This window comes from Heliangelus exortis, chromosome 7 (genome assembly GCF_036169615.1).
Source record: "Heliangelus exortis chromosome 7, bHelExo1.hap1, whole genome shotgun sequence".
Classification (NCBI taxonomy): Eukaryota; Metazoa; Chordata; class Aves; order Apodiformes; family Trochilidae; genus Heliangelus; species Heliangelus exortis.
Genome location: NC_092428.1, coordinates 5813351 through 5834318, shown reverse-complemented (window position 1 = coordinate 5834318; position 20968 = coordinate 5813351). Strand labels below are relative to the sequence as shown.

The window sequence follows — 20968 nt, the reverse complement described above, 5'->3', positions numbered from 1 at the left end:
CCCTGGAAAGGCATCATGTTGGAGGCAGTGACAGGGTGTCACTTCTCCCTGAATCCAGGCCAAAAATGTTTCTCCATCTCCCTGTGCCTCACGGCTGAAGCTGATGAGGACAACAAAAGCCTTGTGCTCACACGTCACTCCCCAGGGACCAAACAAGCCCTTACAGCCAGATCCACAGCCACTGCTCAGCAATGGTTCACACAACCAGTCCCCAGAGATGTGCAGCCACCTGTCCCACTGGTACCCCCACAGAACAGTCCCAGTGCTCCCTGCCACCTCCAGCACAGCCCTCATCATCTCACTGACACACCACAAAGTGCCAGGCATTTCTTAGAAACATCATCATTTATTGACTGAACAACTGCCACTACAGCAGCAGCAATGTTCCCTGCTCAGATGTTGGTTGTGTATTTTATTCTTTTTTTTTTTTTTTTTTTTTTTTTTTTTAATTTTCTCCTAAGGTACTTTAGAATGGAAAAAAAAAATAAAGATTAAATGAGTTTATGGTACTGAAACAGGTCAAATTCATTACAAAAGGGCCCTCATTGTAATCCCTTCACAGCGAACGGCACAGGCTGGAGTAAGGGAGGCTGCACCCATGACACGGAAGAAAACTGCAGGGCACTGCTGCCAGCTGCTTGCCAGCCCCATGCCTTCCCTGGGCTGGCTTTCAGGCACAAGGACTGCTTGCCAGGTCCTGCAGGCACCCCGAGCCCCTGCCTGGCAGCTGGCAGCCATCACCCACCATGGCTGGGGACACAGCCTTGCCCACCACAACCTGTGAGGAGGCTCTGCTTGCTCCATGCCAGGCCAAAGACAAGGCCAGCTGCCAGCCAGACTGGAGCTTCCTGGCTCTCACCTTGGGGCTGGCCCCAGGGCACATGCAGTTTCCCAGTTTAGGGCAGAGATTTGTGGCCCACAGCACCCTGGAATAACAGCCCCTTTCAGTCCAGGCGGTGGCTGGGTTTGTCTTTGGGATGCTTCACTTTGTTAAAGCTGAGCAGACAGAAAGGTCAGTAACAGGCAGCAGGAAAACAAACCAGCTAACTCAATGCTAAAGCAGTAGCTTCAAGCTCCTGGGTTAATATTTAGTCCTGAAACTACAGGAGTTGGGAACACAGTGTGCGGCTCAACTGTTTGAGAAATGCATTGGAAATCATGCACCACATGCCAATGATGAAAGAGAGTTTTGAAACACCAGGAGAGGATAACAAGCATCTACAGGCCAAAACGTGCACAGGTGCAGATATGCAAGAGCTGGAATCCCACTGCCATCTCTGATGGCCAAAGGAATCAGACCACAGAGAAACTCACACCCAGCAGAAGGTAAACTGAGTGCTGGAAACCACAGCAACATCCTGGCTAACACGGGGGTGGGTGTGTGGGGGTGGTGTGTGTGTTGTAACCCAGAAGCAGAGGGTTAAGGGCAGCAACCCAACGGGCAGGAGGATTTGGATCATTTTGTCTCCTGCAGGGCCCAGCACATTCCTTCCTTCTCCACAGTGAATGTAACAAATGGCAAAAACCGTTCACAGGACACCGTTCCAATGAAAATCGAATGAAACAAGTAACAGGAATGGGAGAAACATGCAGCATCCCTCAGTGTCATGGAAGCAGCATGACAACACAGGCAGGCAGTCGAATCCGAATGCACTACCCAGGCAGAATCCGTCAGCTTTTTGAACCGTCTGCAAAACTGAAAACAAGGGTCTCCTCATAATTAGTGTTGATTTGTTAAAAGTTTCCAGACACTTTCAAAATGTGCCTTCGCAAGAATCACACCCCCCCAACCCATCATCCCAAGGGCCCCAACAAAGGAATCTGCTCCTGATCACTGCTAGAGTCACGTTTTGTCTTCAGAGACACTTTGCTTTTTCCTTCTTACTCCTCTTCCTCCTCTTCTTCCTCCTCTTCCTCTTCCTCATCGTCATCTTCATCGTGGCAATGTGTGATTTCCTGAGGTGCCTGGGGGAAGAGGTTGGGTGGTTTGATCTCACTGATGGAGCGGGTCAGTTGATGCCGCTTGTAGTCGGAATCTTTAAAATCCACTGAGGTGCGATTGCGTGTGGCCATCGGCGACTCCTTCTCATTGATGTCGACGTGTGTGTGCTCTACTGTGGACTCGTGTGGCATCTACACAAGTAAAAGAGAGTGGAGATGGCAAAGGATGTCCCAGCCTCAGGGTATCTCTCTGAGACAGATGGAGAGCACACCCCAAAACGTGACCCTTTGGCCTATGTTGCACCAAATGCCACCCCAGCCCTCCAAGGTGATGGTTCCCAGCGCCTGCAGCTTGTGGAAGTGTTAATGAACACAAGTGCAGGCACCATTGGGACCCCTGCCCACCTCCCCAGGGTCTGCAACTCACCAGGACATGGGCAGCTCTGAAGAGGTAGCTGAAGGGGTAGTAGAGGAGGTTGATGAAGGAAGCTGCATAGAGATCAGCATAGCGCATCACCTGGCTGGCAAACAGGGTCTGCCGGGAGCCGCTGCGGAAGAGGCTCCCCATCATCCCATAGCACATGTCCATGTCATGGGTCACTTTCTACAAGCAAAAAGCAGGTTAGATCCTGGCCCAGGCAGGCACCAGTGTGGAGCCACAACAATGAAGTAGAGCACACTGAAGGATGGGGGAATACATGAGATCTGTGGGGGTCTCCAGCAAGGCTTTCTGTACTCAAATCTCACAGCATCAGAGCACAGCCGAGTCCCAGCTAGCAGAGGGGAAGGCAGCAGTGGGCTCAGTGCCAGCACCTGCCCCAGGCTGGCACCTCAAAGCTACTGCCCATCCAAGCTCAGGTGTGCCAGCACCCCAATCTGCAGCAGTGAGCACCATCAGTCAGTGCTGCTGTGTGCATGAGAAGGGAGACCCCATTCCAAACCAGGCTGCCTCTCACGAGTGCCAGTGACACCAGCGAGCTGACAAAGCTCCTCTGCTTGTGTCCACAAAGACAGAACGGCTTTGCCAAGCCTGCTGTGCCCACCCAAAGGCAGAGCAAAGCATTTCAGGGCTCAGCAGTGCACATGGGTTGTCAAGCCCTTTAGGATCCAAAGGGATAAAAAGGGATTTTAATGGTTGGTACCTTAATGCGTCTCTGGATGGAGCTGATGTCAGGGCGCTCATTGCTGCTACTGTCCAGATGCCTATTTACAGGCGAGAAGGTAAATACATGGTGTGAAAAGCCTTTCAGAACCAGGTGCTCTGGGATGAGGGCTCAGGGGAGAGAGGATGGTCTGGAGGGGAAGGTTGGGCTTGTGGGCAGAGCCCAGGCCTGAGTCAAAGCTCCAGCAGCAGTGCTGCAAACCCAACCCCAGGGTTTCATCAGAGCTGCTCGTTAGCTGTCTCTAGGCTGGGAGAAACAGCAGCAAAGTTGTCACTGTTTGAACACTCACTTGTATAGCTCGGCCAAGAAAATGTCCAGACTCTGCAGCTCTTCAAAAAGGGCTGGAAATTAAAAAAAAAAAAAGAAAGGGGGAAAAAGGTAAGTTTAAATTATTGAAATGAAAAGGGCTGGATGAGAAGCCACCACCTGAAAGTTTGCTGAAAGCAAACTTGCATGGCAGTGGAGGGGCACTCCATCAAGGAGCATGGAATCCCCTGGCCCCTGTGCAGGGGGGAAGGTTCAATCATGTTCTGTGCCACTGGCATAACTTTGGGCTTCATTTCTGGTTGCCCCTTTTGTTTATGAGGCTGAACCTTCACAGCTCCCACCAAAACCTTCCAACCAGCCATGAAGCAACTTGCATAAATCCCAAATCTATTAACAGAGCAAAGGGCAAACCTGGGAGAAAAGCAGTAGTGCTCTAAGATGGGAAACACATAGCACTTTGGCAGCAGGGTAGCAGAGTGAGTGGGAGGATGAGAAAGCAGCAGGTGAGCAGGGACTCCCAGCAGCTGGGAGAGCAGTCATGGCTCAGGCATTACAGGGGGAATAACCCCCCCAGCTGTCTTACCAGAGAAGCCACAGCTCCATGGTAGAGGAGGTTTTGGGGCAGGGTTATGGAGGAAAAACTCGACCCCACCCAGCTGCAGCTTCTCCCCTGGCCCAGTCAGTGCTTGGTTGATCTCACACAAGCAGCCTGGGAAAGAGCACAAGGAAAGGCGTGGGACCCTGTAGCCAGCTCTGGAGAGCTGTTCCAGCTCCTGCCACCAACACCCAGGCCAAAGGAAAAAGGGCTGAAAGGAGAAGCAGCAAGCCAGGGTGATCTTTCCCCTGCACCCCTATGCCCAGCTGATCTCAGAGGTACAGCACCAGACAAGCAAGAGCAAAGCCTGGCTTGGGTTTTGCCCAGCTGCTGACCGCTTTTGTCTGTCCAGACATGCAGCTCCTGTGCCAGCTCAGGGATCACAAGGAAGGTCCTCCAGCCCTGGCGTTTCTTGGATTTGAGGATGTCTCCAAATATGTGGTCTCCAATGTACAGGATATCCTTTCCTTTGGCCCCCAGAAGGTCACAGACTGTGTCCGAAGAGCCTAAGAGAAGAATGGCAGGGCTCAGAACAGGGAGTCAAAAGGAAACGTGTGGAGTATTTCAGAGGAGTAGGGTTAGGGGCAGAGAAGGTGCATTTTCATCCCATAAACTTCCACTACTTAACAGAACCCTTGCTTTGCCATGGAAGCACAGGGTACTGCCCACCCACCTGAAGGTTCACACAGAGGCTGCTCTGCCCATGCACTCCCCCACATGAATGGCAGCAGCAGACAGACCATGCTGCCTTCCACCTCATGTGAGTAATGGAGCCCTGGGCATCAGAGAGCCCTGTTTATCCACCTGCTGCCCTTCCCTAGTTCAGGGGACCCTCCAAGCGTGGTCACACTGATGCCAGCACCATAAGAACAGCTGGGAATGTAGCACTGGGTCAGTTGTGGCTCCCACTCCACCACAAGCCCAGCAGTTGCAGTTCCCAGACCCTTCCAGGAGAAAAAGTAAAGGGGTGTTTGAGGAGAAACAGGTAGACTTTTTCCCTTCAATGTGCAGCAATGATGATGGGGAGCTGCTAGTGCAGGGTGCAGAGGGCACAGTAAAATGTGCTTTGGGAAACCCAACATTGTCTTGCACCTGGCACGAGTCCTCTCACAACTGGAATGGCTGAAGACCACGAGGTCACATCAGAGCCACTCCACAGGACAAGAAGGGTCTTCCCTCACCTCCTGAGTACACAATGCCATGCTGCAGCGGGCCAGTGTAGGTACCAATCTTCAGTTTCCCAGTCACCTGAGGAAGGACAGACACATTGCATTAGTACAGACCAGCTGATGGTCTGGATCTTCTCTGTCCTATTGATACTTTACTCTTTGCTGCTCTCTCACTCCCAGGCTGCCTAGAGGTGGCTTTCCACATTCTCTTCCTATTGCCACCTGTGGTAGGTTACAGAAGCCAGCAAAGCCTTGAGCTCTGCTGTGCCCCAGGTGACAGGGCTGCTCAGGAATTACTAAGAGAAGAAGCCAGCCCACCACCATCTTCAGGGCAGGTTCTATCTGAACACCGTGGTGCCTGTGCCACGGAGACACCACACAGGCAGTGCACCAGCCCTTCCAGCTGTAGAGGTACCCTCCACGTGCCACTCACCGTGTCCACCTGCCGCAACACGGTGCCCTCCCCAAAGAAGAGGGGTTTTCGTGCATCCACCAGGATCAGGTCAAAGTAGGACTGCCATGGCCGGTGGGCACTCCCAGGCTGCAAAGGCAAAAGCAAAGCCTTGAATCAGGCACAACACAATCAACAGCAGGGAGAGTAACCAGAGTGCCATTGCCCATAGACATAACCTATGACATTGTTAGGCCATCAAAAGCCCCCAGCTCACAGCTCTTGTGGTACAATGCTGGGCTGCCAGCACCACCTCCTCAAGCACTCCCATCCCAACCCAGACGGGCAGCAAGGACTGAGGATATGGTGTGAGGTAGGAGACCTGCACTGAGTATCCATGTCACAGCACAGCCATAGTATGAAGAGGTGCTATAAATGACACCACTGCCACTGTTTCTGAAGGCAACATCCTGCACAGATCCAGACACATGACACTTTGTGGCTGCAGCTTTGCAAGGCCACGTTGGTACATCTGTCAGGAGTGGGAAGATGTCTGGACTATATGCCACAGAGCATAGGTTCCAGTCATAGCCGTGCCTGAAGGAAGCTGGGCATTCATGAGACCTTTCTGCTCCACGCTTCCACTCTTTCTGAGATCAAGACCACAGCAAGGAGATTTTTGAGCAATTAGTTGTGGTGATTTTCCATGTTCTGAAAATGTCTCCTTTGGCTGCCTTCTGCCTTTAGAGCACAGTGTGAAAACATCTTCTGAGCATGTGATAGCCTCCCACTGGGAGAGACTGAGAGCAGTATAAATTCAGCTCATAAACATCTCTCCAAAAGTTTCAGGGCTGAGTCTCAACCTCAGAAAAAACACGATTAAAACTTATGGACTTACCATTGTGAAGGCACAATCAGCCATAAATGTTTCTGCTCTTTTATAGAACTCTTTCCTCTCCATCAGTGCTTTATTTTAGCAACATGTAAAACATTATTCAAGATTTCTGAGATAATTCACTTCAAAATGCCACAGTTACAATGGCTTATCACTAAAATAATGTTATCATTAACACAGATTATTGTTTGAGACCAGATGATGCCCCTTTTATCTTTGTTATATTGTATTTGCTTTGATCCCATTCAAATAGGACACTAAACAGCAAGTGTATTTTAACCAGATTAAAGCAACTAATCCCATGCAGCCGATGAAGCAGGATTAAAATGCTTTCCAGCTACACAGATAATTAGGCACATCAGTTGCTATTGGAACTGCAGTCTAGAAATCACATACCTTTGGTCCATGTGGAAAGTCAAACAAGTAAGTCATAATTTTCTGAAAGAAAGAAAGTATTCAAAGATGTACTTTTAAACATACATTTATGTAGTCATAAAAGTGTACTTTTCAAGATTTACATGAAAGTCAACTTAAGATTTGGACACAAAATCAAAGACTGGAATTTAAAGTGACAGGAATTAAACCAGTAATTTTTATAATCAAAACCGTATTTGGTTATATCTACACACTGCTTCAGATATATCTTGCAGTGCTTTAAACTGGCATATAAATCTTTGGAGCAGCCATGTTGCAACACCCTGACATTTACCTGCAGTTGAAGGCAGCATGTTTATTCCTACAACACAACAGAGCGCCCTTTCTGCCTCTTAGACCTCTCCAGGACCATGGCTTTGGTGACCTCAAACCATGGCACTTGAAATGGAAGTTTGCATTTTAAAGGATGCTGAAATCTAAAATTAGTATCACTTTCTCTTGCAGTCTTTTAATTGCTGATGAACTGAGTGAGGCACAGAGGGACTTCAGCCAGGTCAGTAGCAAAACCAGGACTACAAAAGATGACTCAGGACATCATCTACATTCACCATGAAACCAGCCTACACCAAGCCTAAATAACACATGATTCTCCACCAGATGTTCCACCACAGCCCATACAAAGGCATGCTGGCTTTTGCTTATTCCATTATGTACCAACACAATAATTCAGGCAGCACTTACATCTGTGTATTTATAGTCGCTGTTGGTGACAAGAAACACCTTCCCAACTTCATTCATGCGGCTGAGCAGCAGTGGCAGCTTCCCCTGAAAGCCAAGGGATGTACAGAAGTTACAGAGATCCATCATGAGCAAAATACTCTATGATCCCACCAGACACAACAAAGCAAATCAAAGCACCAAGCAAGCAAACTCACATGTTTTGGCAGTGGCCAGAGCCAGGAAAGCTGCTGGTCCATCCACATAACATCCTTCCAGAGCACAGCCCAGGGGAGGGAGATGAGGGGGAAGGTTTCAGCAAGGCTGCTGTACCTTTGCCAACCACAGTGCCAGGCACCCCGTGGTGCTCCCACTGATCTGCTCTGTGCCAGGCATGCTGGAGCAGCAGCTCCTCCAGCTCCAAGTCCATTCCCGGAATGGGCCCGGAGGCAGGTGAAATCTGAGCTCACATGAGCCACAAGTTGGAGTGCATTATAATTCCAACCTCAAATTAGGGAGAATTTATTCCTGGGGCTATTTTTATTGAATCATAAATCTCAGTCCATTGCCAGAGTAGCTGATTACCTCACAGAACAGTTTCCCAACAATTTTGCAGGCATGCAACTAGAAACAAGGTTAACTTCTTTAAAGTGGTACTCTACCACAGAGCTCATCTAAACAATGATTATACCTTAAGTGGCTCAGAGGGGGCCTTGTAAACTGCAAAGAGGACAAAAGTAAGGGAACCACTGGAACTTGCTCAATTAGATGGGCTAAACACATATTCTGGGGCTATCAAGAGGCCAAACACTGGTGATTCTTGCAGGACCTTTCTCTCAGTCCCTCCTAATTAAACACAAGTAATCTTCTTGGATGGCTAAGGAATACTTCTGCCTAAAAAGATTCTCATCTATTGCTTTTTAAAAAGAAGTCTGCTGGGATGGAGAAAATGTGGGCAGGGAACACATTTGTTTTTACCACTGAAAGAAACAACATGAGCCTTGCCAGCATATTCACCTGGGCCCCATGATAACATTTCCTCTGTCTTTTATATTTTAGGTAAAAAATGTGCACAGGAATACAACATCACAGGGATCACTGGCTCAGAATAAAGGTTATTACAACAGAAATCACAGCGTTATCTGTTTTGTGACTTAGTAAAGCAATCAGCATGTTTATTTCTTGCCTGCTTACTCAGAATGACATGTTGCACAAGTAAAATAAATTCACACTTACATCTTTCACCACATACTTTTCGAGGTTCTCAAGGGTCTTTTCCTTGAGCGATCCCTGAAACAGAAACAACAGAAGCCAGTGAGATAACAGAAACTTACGATGTAAGAAACATCAAAGTAATGCCAACTTTCACACTTTAAAATGCTGTGAAAGTACAAACCAGGGCGAATCTGAACCAGTGACTCTAGAGATGAGAGGCTTTGAGTAGCAGGGACCATCACAAACTCTGTGATCCATCGATTCCCTCACCATGGTAAATAATCCACTTCAACAGCATTTTAACCCTTTCAGAAGGGAATACAATAGAAACAAACAAAAAATAGATTTGCCATACCAAACAAGACAGTCAACGACTTGTCTCCAACACTGACCATAATGCTTTACTCAAAGGTCAACTCCAACATGTACCACATAACACTGCATAAGGAAAGAAAAATAGATTCCTGACTTCTGCATGGCTAAAAGGACAACCACAGGTACAACTGTGAGCAGAGTTCTCCTGTTATGGTTCTCCATCCCACCCCAACAGACTTCTTAAATGAGGAGGAACAAGAAAATCAGGTCTTTAACCAGTTATTAATGCTCACAAAATTATATTATAAATTTGTGCACATGTGTGAAAGAGATGAACTGCCTCTCCTTTCTAAATAGAGAAGAGCTGATGTATGTCTCTGTTTAATGCAGGTACATTTCAGACAACTTAAGATAGTACCAATGTAAACCATTTATAGTAATTTTCTGTCTTAATAATTAAGACAACGTAAAATTGTGGACAGGAAGTGCAAATACCCTCATGGCACCACTTTCTAAAACCCATGAATTACAATTCAGAAATGGAATTTGGGCACCATAAGAAGGAACAGGAAGCAAAGACAGATATTCCTTGGTACTAGTAGAGCAGTCAAGATCTTGAATTCCTCATATACAATTGCAATATATTATTTGCTCACTAGGCGGCAAAGCAGGGCTCTTGCCCAAAAGTGGAATAGCACATCTTAAGTCATGAGTTACAAACCAGTCCCTCTAAGTCAATTACAACTACAGAGGTCCCAGGGAGTTCTTGCAATCACCTTGTAATGAACCCAGTCAACAGCATCTCTGACATCCTGGAACATACTTCTGAAGGACATGAATAGATCTCCATCTTTAAACCCCGTTTCACAGCTGTGAGGAGAAAGAAAAGAGACTGTAGCAGCCAATCACAGCTGGTAAGAAACTTATCAAGGAGAGAGACAGTTCAAAATGCTGTTCAGAGCTTGTATTTTCATCTTACCAAACAGTTCTTATTTACTACTTTACTGCAGCCCAGACTTGAAAGAAGGCTACAGAGTTTAACAGGGTCTGCATGCTACCCAATAACATTTGTTTAAAATTTTAGGATGCGAATTCCTACCTCCAGGCCTGCATCTCCACAGTAGTACTACAGCTTTCAGTGACTGCAACTCTCATTTCTTCCCCACAGCATTATAAGAAGGAAAAAAAGACTGGGACAGTTTGCAGCATTTTACAAAAGATCAATGCTACAGAGAAAGTAAGCAGAGTGCTGCTCTTTCTCCCTCTTTCAAACACTAAAGAAGGAGGTACCATGAAAATTAACTAAATGTTAGACTCGTTCCTGAGAGAAGGAATTACTTCTGTGTTGAACAATTAAGAGTTAACATGGGAGATTTCCTCTACAAGATACTGTGTAGGCATCTTTGAGACACCGATGAGAGTTTGCATCAGAAGAAATCAAGGAGGATTAAACAGAGCTGTATTTGTTATGACAGCAATCATCACGCCTGCCCCGAGAAAGGATACTTCACCTGATGGACTGTCAGCACAAACAGTTCTTCTCCCAGATAAAATCCCATTAAAGCTTTGCCTTCCGCTCACATAATACGCAAAGACAACCCAACACATGAGTCAGCAGCACAGCAGCACTCACATTTGCTAGCTGAAACCATGGCTTTTTTTTTATGCTTATACCTATTTGAAAGCTAGGTAAATACTCATGCTGCACAAACAGCCTTTAACACCACACTGTGCCTGAACATTTCATCTTTAAGTGAACAAAGTCCTCGATTAAGACATGAGGGACTTGTGGTAACTGGCTGAGGAAATTTAGCCTTTCAAACATGGGCCCAGTGGACATGGGCTCAAAACAAGCTGCCTGCAATAATAAAGCCTGTGGTCTTAGAAACTGGCTCAAACACCACTGTCAGTCAGTATGGTGATACTGATATGCCCTGTGAAGGAAACCCTTGCCAATTATCTCCTCACCACTAAATTCTCTTAACGTCAAAAGAATAAGACTTTTATAAGAATCGGACTGAGCTCTTCCCCACCAAAACCACTTGAGAGGCCTCCACCATTGATATTAAGGACACTGATGAAATGCATCTGTGATGTATTTCTGTTTATAATAATGGTACAATCATACCATCAGCACCACAAAGGAGAGGAATACATACCTAGTGTACCGGTCACAGTTAGTAAAGAAATCCACTAGGCAAGCCAATAGGTAGGTCTCTGCAAAGAAACAAAGCAAGATTTTGAAACAAAGATAACACCATATGGCCAGCTAACTTCAGGCACTGTGCCCAGAAGAAGAAAGTCAGTGTAGGAAAAAAAAAACCAAACAAAAAACAACAGATAAGTAGAGTATGACATTAGCAAAGCTTTATTGGCTTCAAAGGCACATGTTGGATCATGTTAGACTCACCTGGTAGATTGAATAATGTGTTCAGAATGTAAAACCTATCTGTGTCATCCCTCTGGATAAATTTATTTGGATATTGTTCCCGTGTTTCAGGCCTGAGAATAGATAAAGTAGAAAAGAATGAAATCACAGAGAGGATTCAATGTGCTGACCTGCAAAATACAGTTGTAGCAGGGTCCATTAACTAGAGTCTGTTGTGCTTTAATCAACACCCAGTTTTCTCACATGCATCCAGCAGCGCTCCCTTCACCACGCTGGCTCTGGGAAAACCAGCACAAAACCCTCATCACAGAATCAGCAAACTTGAGCAGAGCCCACACAGGGAAACAGTGCGGTCAAGAGTCCACACCTCGACCTTAAGCCCCATGCTGCTGGCTGTGAGGATGCCTTAAATCATCTGCACTATCATTGTTTGCTTATCCTAAACTTTCCCCCACTTTCCATGTGTTGCTTTACACTCCCCTGAGCAGCCTGCAGCAGAGGAGTGCAGGGCTGTGCTGCAGGAGACTTGCCTGGGGCCCTCTGCAATTAATCAGTAGGGTGGTGATGACTAAAGTGGTTTAATTATTCTGGTTTCCTTCATTTTTGGAGCTTCTGAAGATCACGTCACTAAAAGAGAAACTTGAGTGTATATATAAGGGCTTTTTCTAAATTTTGACTTCCTGATACAAGGACTTACAGCCCTGCAAGGACAAGGCTTGTCACCTTGGGTACCCTGAGCTGGCCCATGCTTGCCTGCTTTTCATCCATCTACCCTCTCAGCAGGGACAAAAGGGATCTGTTGGGGCACATCAGGCACATAGCACTGTCATCCCCTCTGCTTCCTAAAGCACATTCTCTGGGGCAAAGTGAATGTGAGCAGCCAAGGAAGGCTGAAGGAAATGGCATGCGATGCCTCACTTCCGGTACCCTCGAAGGTCAGAAACACAATAGGGTGGAGCAAATTTGTTCCTTCCTCGAGCCAGCACAGGCCCTCAAACTTTCTTAGCAATGGCTGCAGAGCTAACAGCCTCACGGGACATGGGTCCCTCTGCTCCCCACAGCCCTCACACAACAACTTTGTCTTAACTGGCAAGCTGCTGACATTTAACTGTGCCAGCACAGGTGAACAGCAGCCCCTGGATTATCCCACTGACCCCTTCCCACAGCACACTGTCTTTATTCCCAGCACACTACAGATGTGCCTGCTGTGTCCTTTCCTTTATAAACACCCTGGGCTGTTGTGTCCAGGACCTTTGATGCATCTTCAGTCAATCCTGGAGCTGCAGAAACACCAATACAGTCTCTGCTGTTAGCGGCATCCCCATAACTCCTTACACAATGGGTGCCCAGAGGATCAGTGACACAAAAAAAAGTATACTAAGTAAAAAAGAACAGCCATGAGTCAGTACTCACCCTCTGAGGAAATTAAAGCCATGTGCACACACTAGGAGGTTCCCATAGGCATCGACTTTCAACAGGTTTCCATAGTGGGTATCAAACACCAAGCCTCTGTTAAGAAAGCGATTTGAGATATGATGGAGAGAGTGTGTTAAGTGGTGACCATTTCAATAGCAGTTCTTTTCAAATCAGCTCTAGAACAGCTTGCTCACTTGCTATAGGGCATCAGAACAGAGTTGCTGTTACTGTGCAGATGGGGTTCCCTTCTGTTCATTTCACCCGGTGAGCAACAAGAGCTCTGCATCGCTGGGTGAAAGGTACAGCTGATCTGCTCTCCCTGAAAACAGAACCATTTAACCTGGCAGAGGCTTGGCTGTGCATGGACCAGGGAAGATGTGGGCCTCTTCCACAGGGTCACAAATTTGACACCCGTGTTTGTGGCTTCCTGACAGCCCTGCAGGGCTACAAGAGGTTTGTTAAAGGAATTTTCCTCCTCTTTTTCATCACTCTGTCACAGACAGAGACATGTAATGATAGCACAAAATGCTTAGCACATCCCCAGATCCAACTCCAGTAAAACTCAGTCTCATTTATCTAGTAGCTTGCATATGGAGAATGCTGCCTTCCCACAGAGACATCCCTTCTGTCTCCTCCCTGGGATGAAAGCAGTGGATTTAATGGAGTCTTCACCACAGGTTTGTGAAGGGTTGCTGTTTTGTTACAGGCAGAAGTGCACCCAGCAACAGTCTCAGTGTAAAACATGCTGAGAGGAGGGAAAGAAGGAGGCTGCAAGACAGAAAACTGCAACAACAAGCAGACAGATCCCTCTGGTTCAGTCCTTTGTAAAGAAGTTTTAAAGGACTCAAAACACCCAAAATCCAGCAAAGGCACAAGTGGAAGCAACTTCAAGGTGCAAAGTTAGATCAAAAGCCTTGTTTAAAACATGCCGTGTCCTTTTTACCTCTACAGCCAAAAGACAAAATGTAAGAATTTATTAACTTTGCACCATTTATTTTGCTTCTGGCATTTGATTCATCTATTCGTCTAATGAAATCGATTGGTTCTACTTTTATTGTTGTTTACTGTCAGCTTTATTTTCAGGATGGCTTACACACCAGGACACTATTAATAAAAACCATTAAATAAAAATGTCCTGAGACATTCTAGCAGCCCCATGGACAGTAATGGCTGTTCCTCTCCTTGATTTGAATTTAACTCCCAATCCAGTTGTGTCTTTACTTTGAAAGGTTATTTCTGGATCATGTTCTCAGCAGGCCTCTTTTCTTACACACTCCTTCTTTGCTGGCAAGGATTCATGTGTGCAAAGGCCCTCCACATACTGGAGCAGTCTGCTCCTTTCCTTATGATCTGTGGTCAGCCACAGGCTTCACAGGCACAACTCTGAAAACCTGCCCTCACGTGTTGCTTATGAACTTTAGAGAACAAATATTCAAGGCCTCAGGCAGGCTGGGTTGGTATCTTTTAGTCATTTACCTGGTAGGGAATGCAGGATCATACACAAAATTGAGCAGCTCATGAGGGTATCCAATGGAAACTAATCTTTCTACGGTCAGGTCAAATCCAAGAGATTCGTATTCAGGGGATTTATACACTGTACCAAGATGAGATTTCAGTTAGAAAATTTGAAAACAGCTAGGGAGTTAAACAAGAAGGCAGTTAAAAGTAATGCATCCGTTCACCCTCCACCCTCCTCCACACCACACATTCCCTTCTTCGTTGCTGCTCCTCGCTGCCTTGGGTCCCCCAGCCCAGAGCCATGGAGGAATTAGCTCATGCTCCAGGACTGCAGCTGAGCAGAGCTGTAGTTCACACTTCAGCAGCAGAGTGCACCACATGAAATATCCATCAGTGTATCACAGCTCTACATCAGGAAAAATGTGCTTCAAACTGCAGCTCCTCTCCCTGCAGTCCTGTGAGGCAGATGCATGAACGCTGCCTGCTCCACCTGCTCGGATCGGGTTTTGCTTTGCTGTGTTTCTGCAAAGCTGATGAAGAAAGCAATAAATTTTGGGAACACACGTATTCATGGTTAGAAAAGCCAAATTTCATCGCTACTGTGCTACTGTTACTGCTCTGGATACAATCCCAAAGCTTCCTATTGTCTCCAGATTTAATCTCAGGGAAATCTATGTTTGCTGCAGACTAAGTTAGCTTGAAGGTAAAGCTATCAAGTTAATATATGATTTGTTTGTTAATAATACCATATGGTACTGTAAAAATCTGCTAGCTATTGCCCTTGTGCATCAAAATGCTACTCTCTTAAGCAAGCTTCCTGTTCTCACACTGCAGAGAAGCTGCTCGTCTGTGACACACCTTAGCTCAATGCAAAAGAAATGGACTTCTTCAACCAAGTCATTCCTACCATCAGGCCTGTCTTCTTCCTGCAAATGACCTTCCCATGTACTGCAAACGTTACTGCTCAATCAGACCATTAAATTAACATTTGGAAGGAATTCATTGTGTTTCTCTGGTGGTGTGCTTACATTTGCTGTTGGTCCCAAGATGTAACAAGGGCAAACACAACCCTTAACTGCAATGAGGGGTACGGGCCCAGCTGTCTCAAACATTTGAATATTTCAAATGTAACTGAGTAAATACAAAAATGTGCAAGTTACACAGTAAGATCATTAGAAGGCAGACTGTCTTTGCTGAGAGAGTTGTAGCACATCTGTGGGACTTAAAATATCCATTAATACGTATTGTCTATACTGCCCAGATAACCACCACCATATATACACTGTGGAATACAGAAGCTCAGTCTAAGAGGAGAAAACAAATAGAAAAAATACTACAAAACTACTAAAAAGCCAAGACTATAGAAGAAACAGGACTGCCAAAAGACTCACATCATCATAGCCATGACCAAGGGTTCCCATATCTCTTAATAATCTAAAAAGCACCAGAATCCTAAGAGTTCACCTTCCCCATTAAACTAGCACCATTAAAAACACAATAAGCAAGCCTGTAATGTTCTTAATTCATAACTAAAATCAGTGAAATAGTTATCAACATCTTCAAGCATTATTGTATCAACAGCAAACATCAACAACTTGACACAACATTCAATGTACAGTTTTTTCTGTCCTTTAGGAAATGTAGGGTTGATTGAGCTACAGATAAGAAGAAGAAACCAAAACCTACACCTAATGGAGAAAGCAGTGACTGAAAAGGCAATTTTGGGGAGTAAGCTAGAGTTGGAGGGAGTAAAAGGCAGCTAAATGCTGAACAACATTTTAAGAGTGACTCCAGAGTATCATCTGGAAAAAGGAATTTTGCTGATGCAGGACAGTAAAGGCACTTCCCAGGGAAAACAGCAGTAAATATACCTACACATACCCTCAGAAGGTGAAAGTGCTGCAAAGCTCCCTGTTATGTGAAGCAGTCACCAGTTCCCCACTCTGTCCATGAAGCTACTGCACTCCTCATTAGCTTCCTAGGAATTTGATCATGTTGCCAACTTACCTATAAAACATTACTCCCAAACAAAACATTTCTCCAAGGAAACCCTGCTCTATCTGAACTCACCATCCACGGTGATGCTGCCCAGACACAAAGAATCTCAAGGAGCACGTTGGCATCTCCTCTGGACATGTAGTAGTAGTTCATCAACAGCTCCAGCAGAACCTTTCCAGGGAAATGGTAGGGCTTTCTGTTAAACAACCTGTGTCTTGTTAACACTCCACCAGAAAACAGTGTGGTGGAAAATGTGGCCAGCTGCTCACAAAATGCCCTCAATCAATTTCTTTACTTCTGCATTTATGTCACTGTCAGATTTAGCACGCTACAGACCTCTTTTTAACTCTCTGAGTCTAAGAAAACAAGCTAAAGTACCAGCAGGAAAAAGGCTGAGAACAGGTATCAGCCTCAGCCTTCATCATTCCAATTGTCTGTTGAAGCAGTACTACAACAGGATTAATATGAATGTTAGGGTTTCTTTTTTTTTTTGGGGGGGGGGGAGGAGCTAGTTATTCCTGTACCTCTCAAGCAGTAGATTTTGCTTCCTTGATGTCTCTATGAATAAAATTAAACTAAGTCATTCACGCCTCAGTGCCTATTTTTCTACCGCTCCACAATATCTGGAAAATAAGAGCCTCCCCCCTGATAGACAAACTAAACAGAGACACAGGACACTGGACTCCTGGAAATCAGAAAGGGACAATAAATGTTCTCCAGTTACCACATATTTACTGTTCAAGATAAACTGTCCTTTAATTAGAGACACAGCTGTTAACAGACCGAAAGCTCATGGAGCCCACCTTGACAGCACCCTTTACCACAGCACATTCTGCATCAGTTGGTACAAACCACAGCCCACTGATATTTCTCACAAGCTGTGAGAATGCCTGTTACTGAGGTAACATCAGCTTTGGGGCAAACAAATGATCCACCTCCTTCAGACTGAGTATGAACAGGCTAACACTGCTGCAACTACAGCAGAACGTGGGGAAGATGCCCCAGTTCTCTGAATTACTAGAGATTGTACTCAGGGCTGGTCACCCTCTCTCATTTCTTGTTTTCTTCAGGCATCCATGGGGAAAAAAGAGTAGATAGGACAGATCAATATTTTTTCTGCAGCTGCATGATGATAAAATAGTTTTAATATTCCAGTAGCATCCCCCTCCCTCAGACCTGGTTGCTGAGACCACAACTGGAGATAATCTGCGTGCCACGGTGATGCCATGAATTGAGCTATTTGTCATGCAGTGTCTCCCAGGTTCAGCTCTTTCTGCAGCTGAGAAAGGCCCAGTCTTCAGATAACCCCAGCTCTGTGACAGGTGAAGAGGCAGAGCCTGAGCCCATTTTTTTTTCATAGCGTCCGTGCCCAACACACACAGGACGACAGTAAAAACAAAGCACATGCTACAACTCATTCTGATTTCTTTTTCTTTCTTACTGCTTGATGGCCATGTCTCTGCCACCATGCCAAGTCCCCAGCTCCAGAGGACCATGTTATTTTAATAGTCTGTGTTCCAGCACAGGCAAATGCTTCAGTGGCACAGGGCAATCAGTATCCAGTGCTTGTGGATTAGGCAACCAGGGTGGAAAGAAAATAACCAAAGGTCTAAAAAAAACCCAGAAGCCACTTGACAGCCTCCCCTTAATACCATCGCTTTTAACATTATACTATTGAAAGGTAAAAAGCAATACCCCAGGAGTGAACGCTGCAAGCCTCCAGGTCTGTGATGAGTGCGGGCGTCCCTCACACAGTATGTGCTAGGAGAGAAGCTGATCTAGAATGAGCAGGGGTTGTGCAGTAAGGTATGCAATTCTCATGCATTTGTGTGGTTGTTTTTTACCTTTGCTGCCAAGACACATACAGTAACAATTTTATAGCTTTCCTGAAAAGGGAAAAAAAAAAAAGAAAAAAAAAAAGAAAAAAAAAAGTAAAAAGAAAAAAAATCTCTAGAGGCTCCAGCTTATGCAAAATGCTGCTGCCAGGATTTTAACTCACATGAGGCAGATGCAGATTCAGAGTGTCACTCCAGTCTTGACGGAGTTACACTGGGCTCCCCTGTTAAAGAAAAAAATCAGACTGATTTTAAAACTGCAACAGCTCTGTGCCATGTGGGACGGTATCGCTGGAGCTCTGTCCTCTGGTAAGCTCAGAAGCCGGACTGGCAGCTATTCCAAATACACTCACTATTGATTTATAGAGGAGGCACAGTTGGTAATCGTGCATCCTGCAGGCAAAATTCTGTCCTCCTGTTCACAAAGCAGTCTTAGAGCATCAGTTTAGTGATAATTAGGAGAAAGAGGCTATAAGCACATTTGCCCAAGTGACACAAACCCTTTGAGTTTCTCTCAGATGCAGAGCAACTGGTCAAAGAAAAAGTCTTGTGCTCCTTTTGGGGCTTTGCCATTATTGTCCATTCCTCAGTCATTGAGAGATCATTCCTTTCAGATTACTCTTTCATATCACAAAATGCCTGCACGTGTCAGCACAGGAGACTCGGGAGACAGCCAGGAGCTATTCCAGGAATCTGAGAAGAGAATTTTGCCTTACACCTGAAGGCACTCCCAGCAAGAGCCTCGCACACCAAGTCAGTCTGGTTGTATAAATTCAGTTGTATACTTTAATACACTTATGCTTGGGCTTTTATGTGCAAAGCATTGTGGGGCAAATCAGTACCAAACCTGCACATAGTGCTGCACCAAACTGCAGTGCTCTGGTTTGCAAGCACACACAGTGAGAAGACGAGAACTATTCTGCAACTTACAGGTATGCACAGAGTAATCAGGAATGACTTTATAGAGATCCAATCTCCACTAAATACAAAGCTGAATGAATCAGAATGATGCTGCAAAAAAAGGACCCACAGAAGTATGCAGACCTCCAGGAAGGCTTCTCTGAAAATAAGTGCTTAAAGACTGCTTTGCTTCATAATGAATAGCTGGGGAAGGCTGTAGTGTATGTCATGGTTCCATTTAAGCTGTAGGGAGGAGAAAGCCCTTTGAGGGCTGCCTTTTTCTTTCCCCATTCCTTCTCCACACACACAAAGACTTCAAATTCAGGCAGAGCACCTTCTCATTGAAGATGTAACACGGCCTCTTCGAGGGCTTTTCGATGCTTCTTATAAGCTAGTCAGGGATCATAGGAGAGAACCAGGAGCTAAGGTGATACTTTTTGTACTAAGGTGAGTACCTTTTTGTACTGATTCAGCTATGCCACTTTCCTGAGATGTATTTAGTGTCTCAAATGCCACACCTGCAGGCCAGTTCTGGCTCCCCATTTCTCTTCTGACCACTATGAATTTGGTGCTGGCAAAAGCCTTGAATTGAGAACAGTGACAACACATTGATTTCCCACACTACTGAGGCAGCTTAGAGGAAGCAGCTCCTAATCACCAGCAAGCTGAGCTCGAGAGGTTGCTGCAATAACAAAATCCCACAGAGTGAACAGCTCCTCTGGGGAGTGAGACAGGGCAAGGACTACTAAATGATGTCCTGAGGTCTCATTCATCCCTGCCTTTGGTGTTTCCCCATCTGTCACTCTCTTTTGCCAGTGTACTCTCCTAGGATGTTATATCATCTCCAGAGAGTTTTATCCCTTCCATCAGCAAACTCCTTGCTGCCTTCCCTTCCATCTGGAAGCTGAGAGCAGCCCAGGGCAAGGTGGTCACAGTGTCCCCAGAAACACCTCTGCACTGGCAGGGAACTTCATAGGAACAGCTGCTTTCTGCAGCTGATGCATCACCTGCTCTGATCCTTTGGGCACATGTTGGCTCAACTCCTTCCCCACAGAGGTTCTGAGAGCACTGTCTGTGCTGTGGGCTTCCTTGGCCCTGGCCACTGAGAGTCTTTTGGGAACTGAAACACATCAGTCTACACACACTGCTTTGCCTGGCAGCTGAAACTAATTGCCTTTTGACTTCCAGGTGTTCAGATAAGATCAGTATTTCTCAAACTAGAGGTGATGACCTCCTCCAAAGGGTTGCAAAAACACTCAGTCTTCAGAAATTTTACCCACTCCCTGAGTTCTCCAGAGGTCACACAGAGACAGATTAGCCAAAAGGCAGGCAGATAATGCAAGGGGTTTAGTCTTTCCTCTGAAGCACAGGGAATGCAGCCCAATTACTGTGTTAAGTCTTGAAGAAATGAAAGTAAAGTCAGGAGAAACAGGTTATTTCAGTTGCTGCTTATTCCCCAGTGAGTAAGGCATGCAAATCAGGCAGTTAGGGACATATACAGACAGGTGGGTTGCTCATATGAGGATTTATGTAAGTCTCAGGCAAAACATACATAATTAAGCTTGCACAAATACACTTCTGAAATTACACAAATCTGACTTACAGTGTGGGATCAAAGTGCTGTTAATTTTAAATGATGATCCCTATTCTGAATTGCACCACAAATAATAATTATAGCAATAATAATAATAATAATAATAATAATAATAATAATAATGCAAGTGTGTATTAGAAATACATTTATATCAATGTTGTACTGACAAAAAGTGCTTAGTTAAAGCCTTTGAGCACCAAGATCCCCTATTACAACCCAGACTCCTATAACAGTACACACAGCTATGTGTCCTGACTCAACAGTGTGTATCAAATGAGATCCTAGACTAGTGTCCCAAAATCTGGTAGATATCCTTGGAGCTCTCCATTCTGCCA

The 20968-nt window shown here is 45.5% G+C and overlaps 1 protein-coding gene across 9 annotated transcripts in view; it reads right to left on the bottom strand.

The window, feature by feature from the left end:
• Nucleotides 1-326: 326 nt before the first annotated feature.
• The window catches only part of NT5C2 (5'-nucleotidase, cytosolic II), a 63766-nt gene continuing 43124 nt past the window's right edge, over nucleotides 327-20968 (bottom strand). For 6 of the 9 annotated variants that reach the window (XM_071748359.1, XM_071748360.1, XM_071748358.1 and 3 more), the window contains 16 exons: nucleotides 14325-14442; nucleotides 12846-12941; nucleotides 11454-11545; nucleotides 11203-11260; nucleotides 9820-9913; nucleotides 8750-8803; nucleotides 7538-7621; nucleotides 6818-6859; nucleotides 5569-5676; nucleotides 5148-5214; nucleotides 4302-4472; nucleotides 3955-4080; nucleotides 3394-3445; nucleotides 3084-3144; nucleotides 2369-2545; nucleotides 327-2133 (listed from right to left, as the gene is read on the bottom strand). In XM_071748359.1, coding sequence (XP_071604460.1) covers nucleotides 1882-2133; nucleotides 2369-2545; nucleotides 3084-3144; nucleotides 3394-3445; nucleotides 3955-4080; nucleotides 4302-4472; nucleotides 5148-5214; nucleotides 5569-5676; nucleotides 6818-6859; nucleotides 7538-7621; nucleotides 8750-8803; nucleotides 9820-9913; nucleotides 11203-11260; nucleotides 11454-11545; nucleotides 12846-12941; nucleotides 14325-14442 — 1652 coding nt within the window. In that variant the 3' untranslated portion in view covers nucleotides 327-1881. The remainder of the gene's footprint in view (nucleotides 2134-2368; nucleotides 2546-3083; nucleotides 3145-3393; nucleotides 3446-3954; nucleotides 4081-4301; nucleotides 4473-5147; nucleotides 5215-5568; nucleotides 5677-6817; nucleotides 6860-7537; nucleotides 7622-8749; nucleotides 8804-9819; nucleotides 9914-11202; nucleotides 11261-11453; nucleotides 11546-12845; nucleotides 12942-14324; nucleotides 14443-20968) is intronic. The other 3 variants (XM_071748366.1, XM_071748367.1, XM_071748363.1) reach the window with 1 other exon arrangement.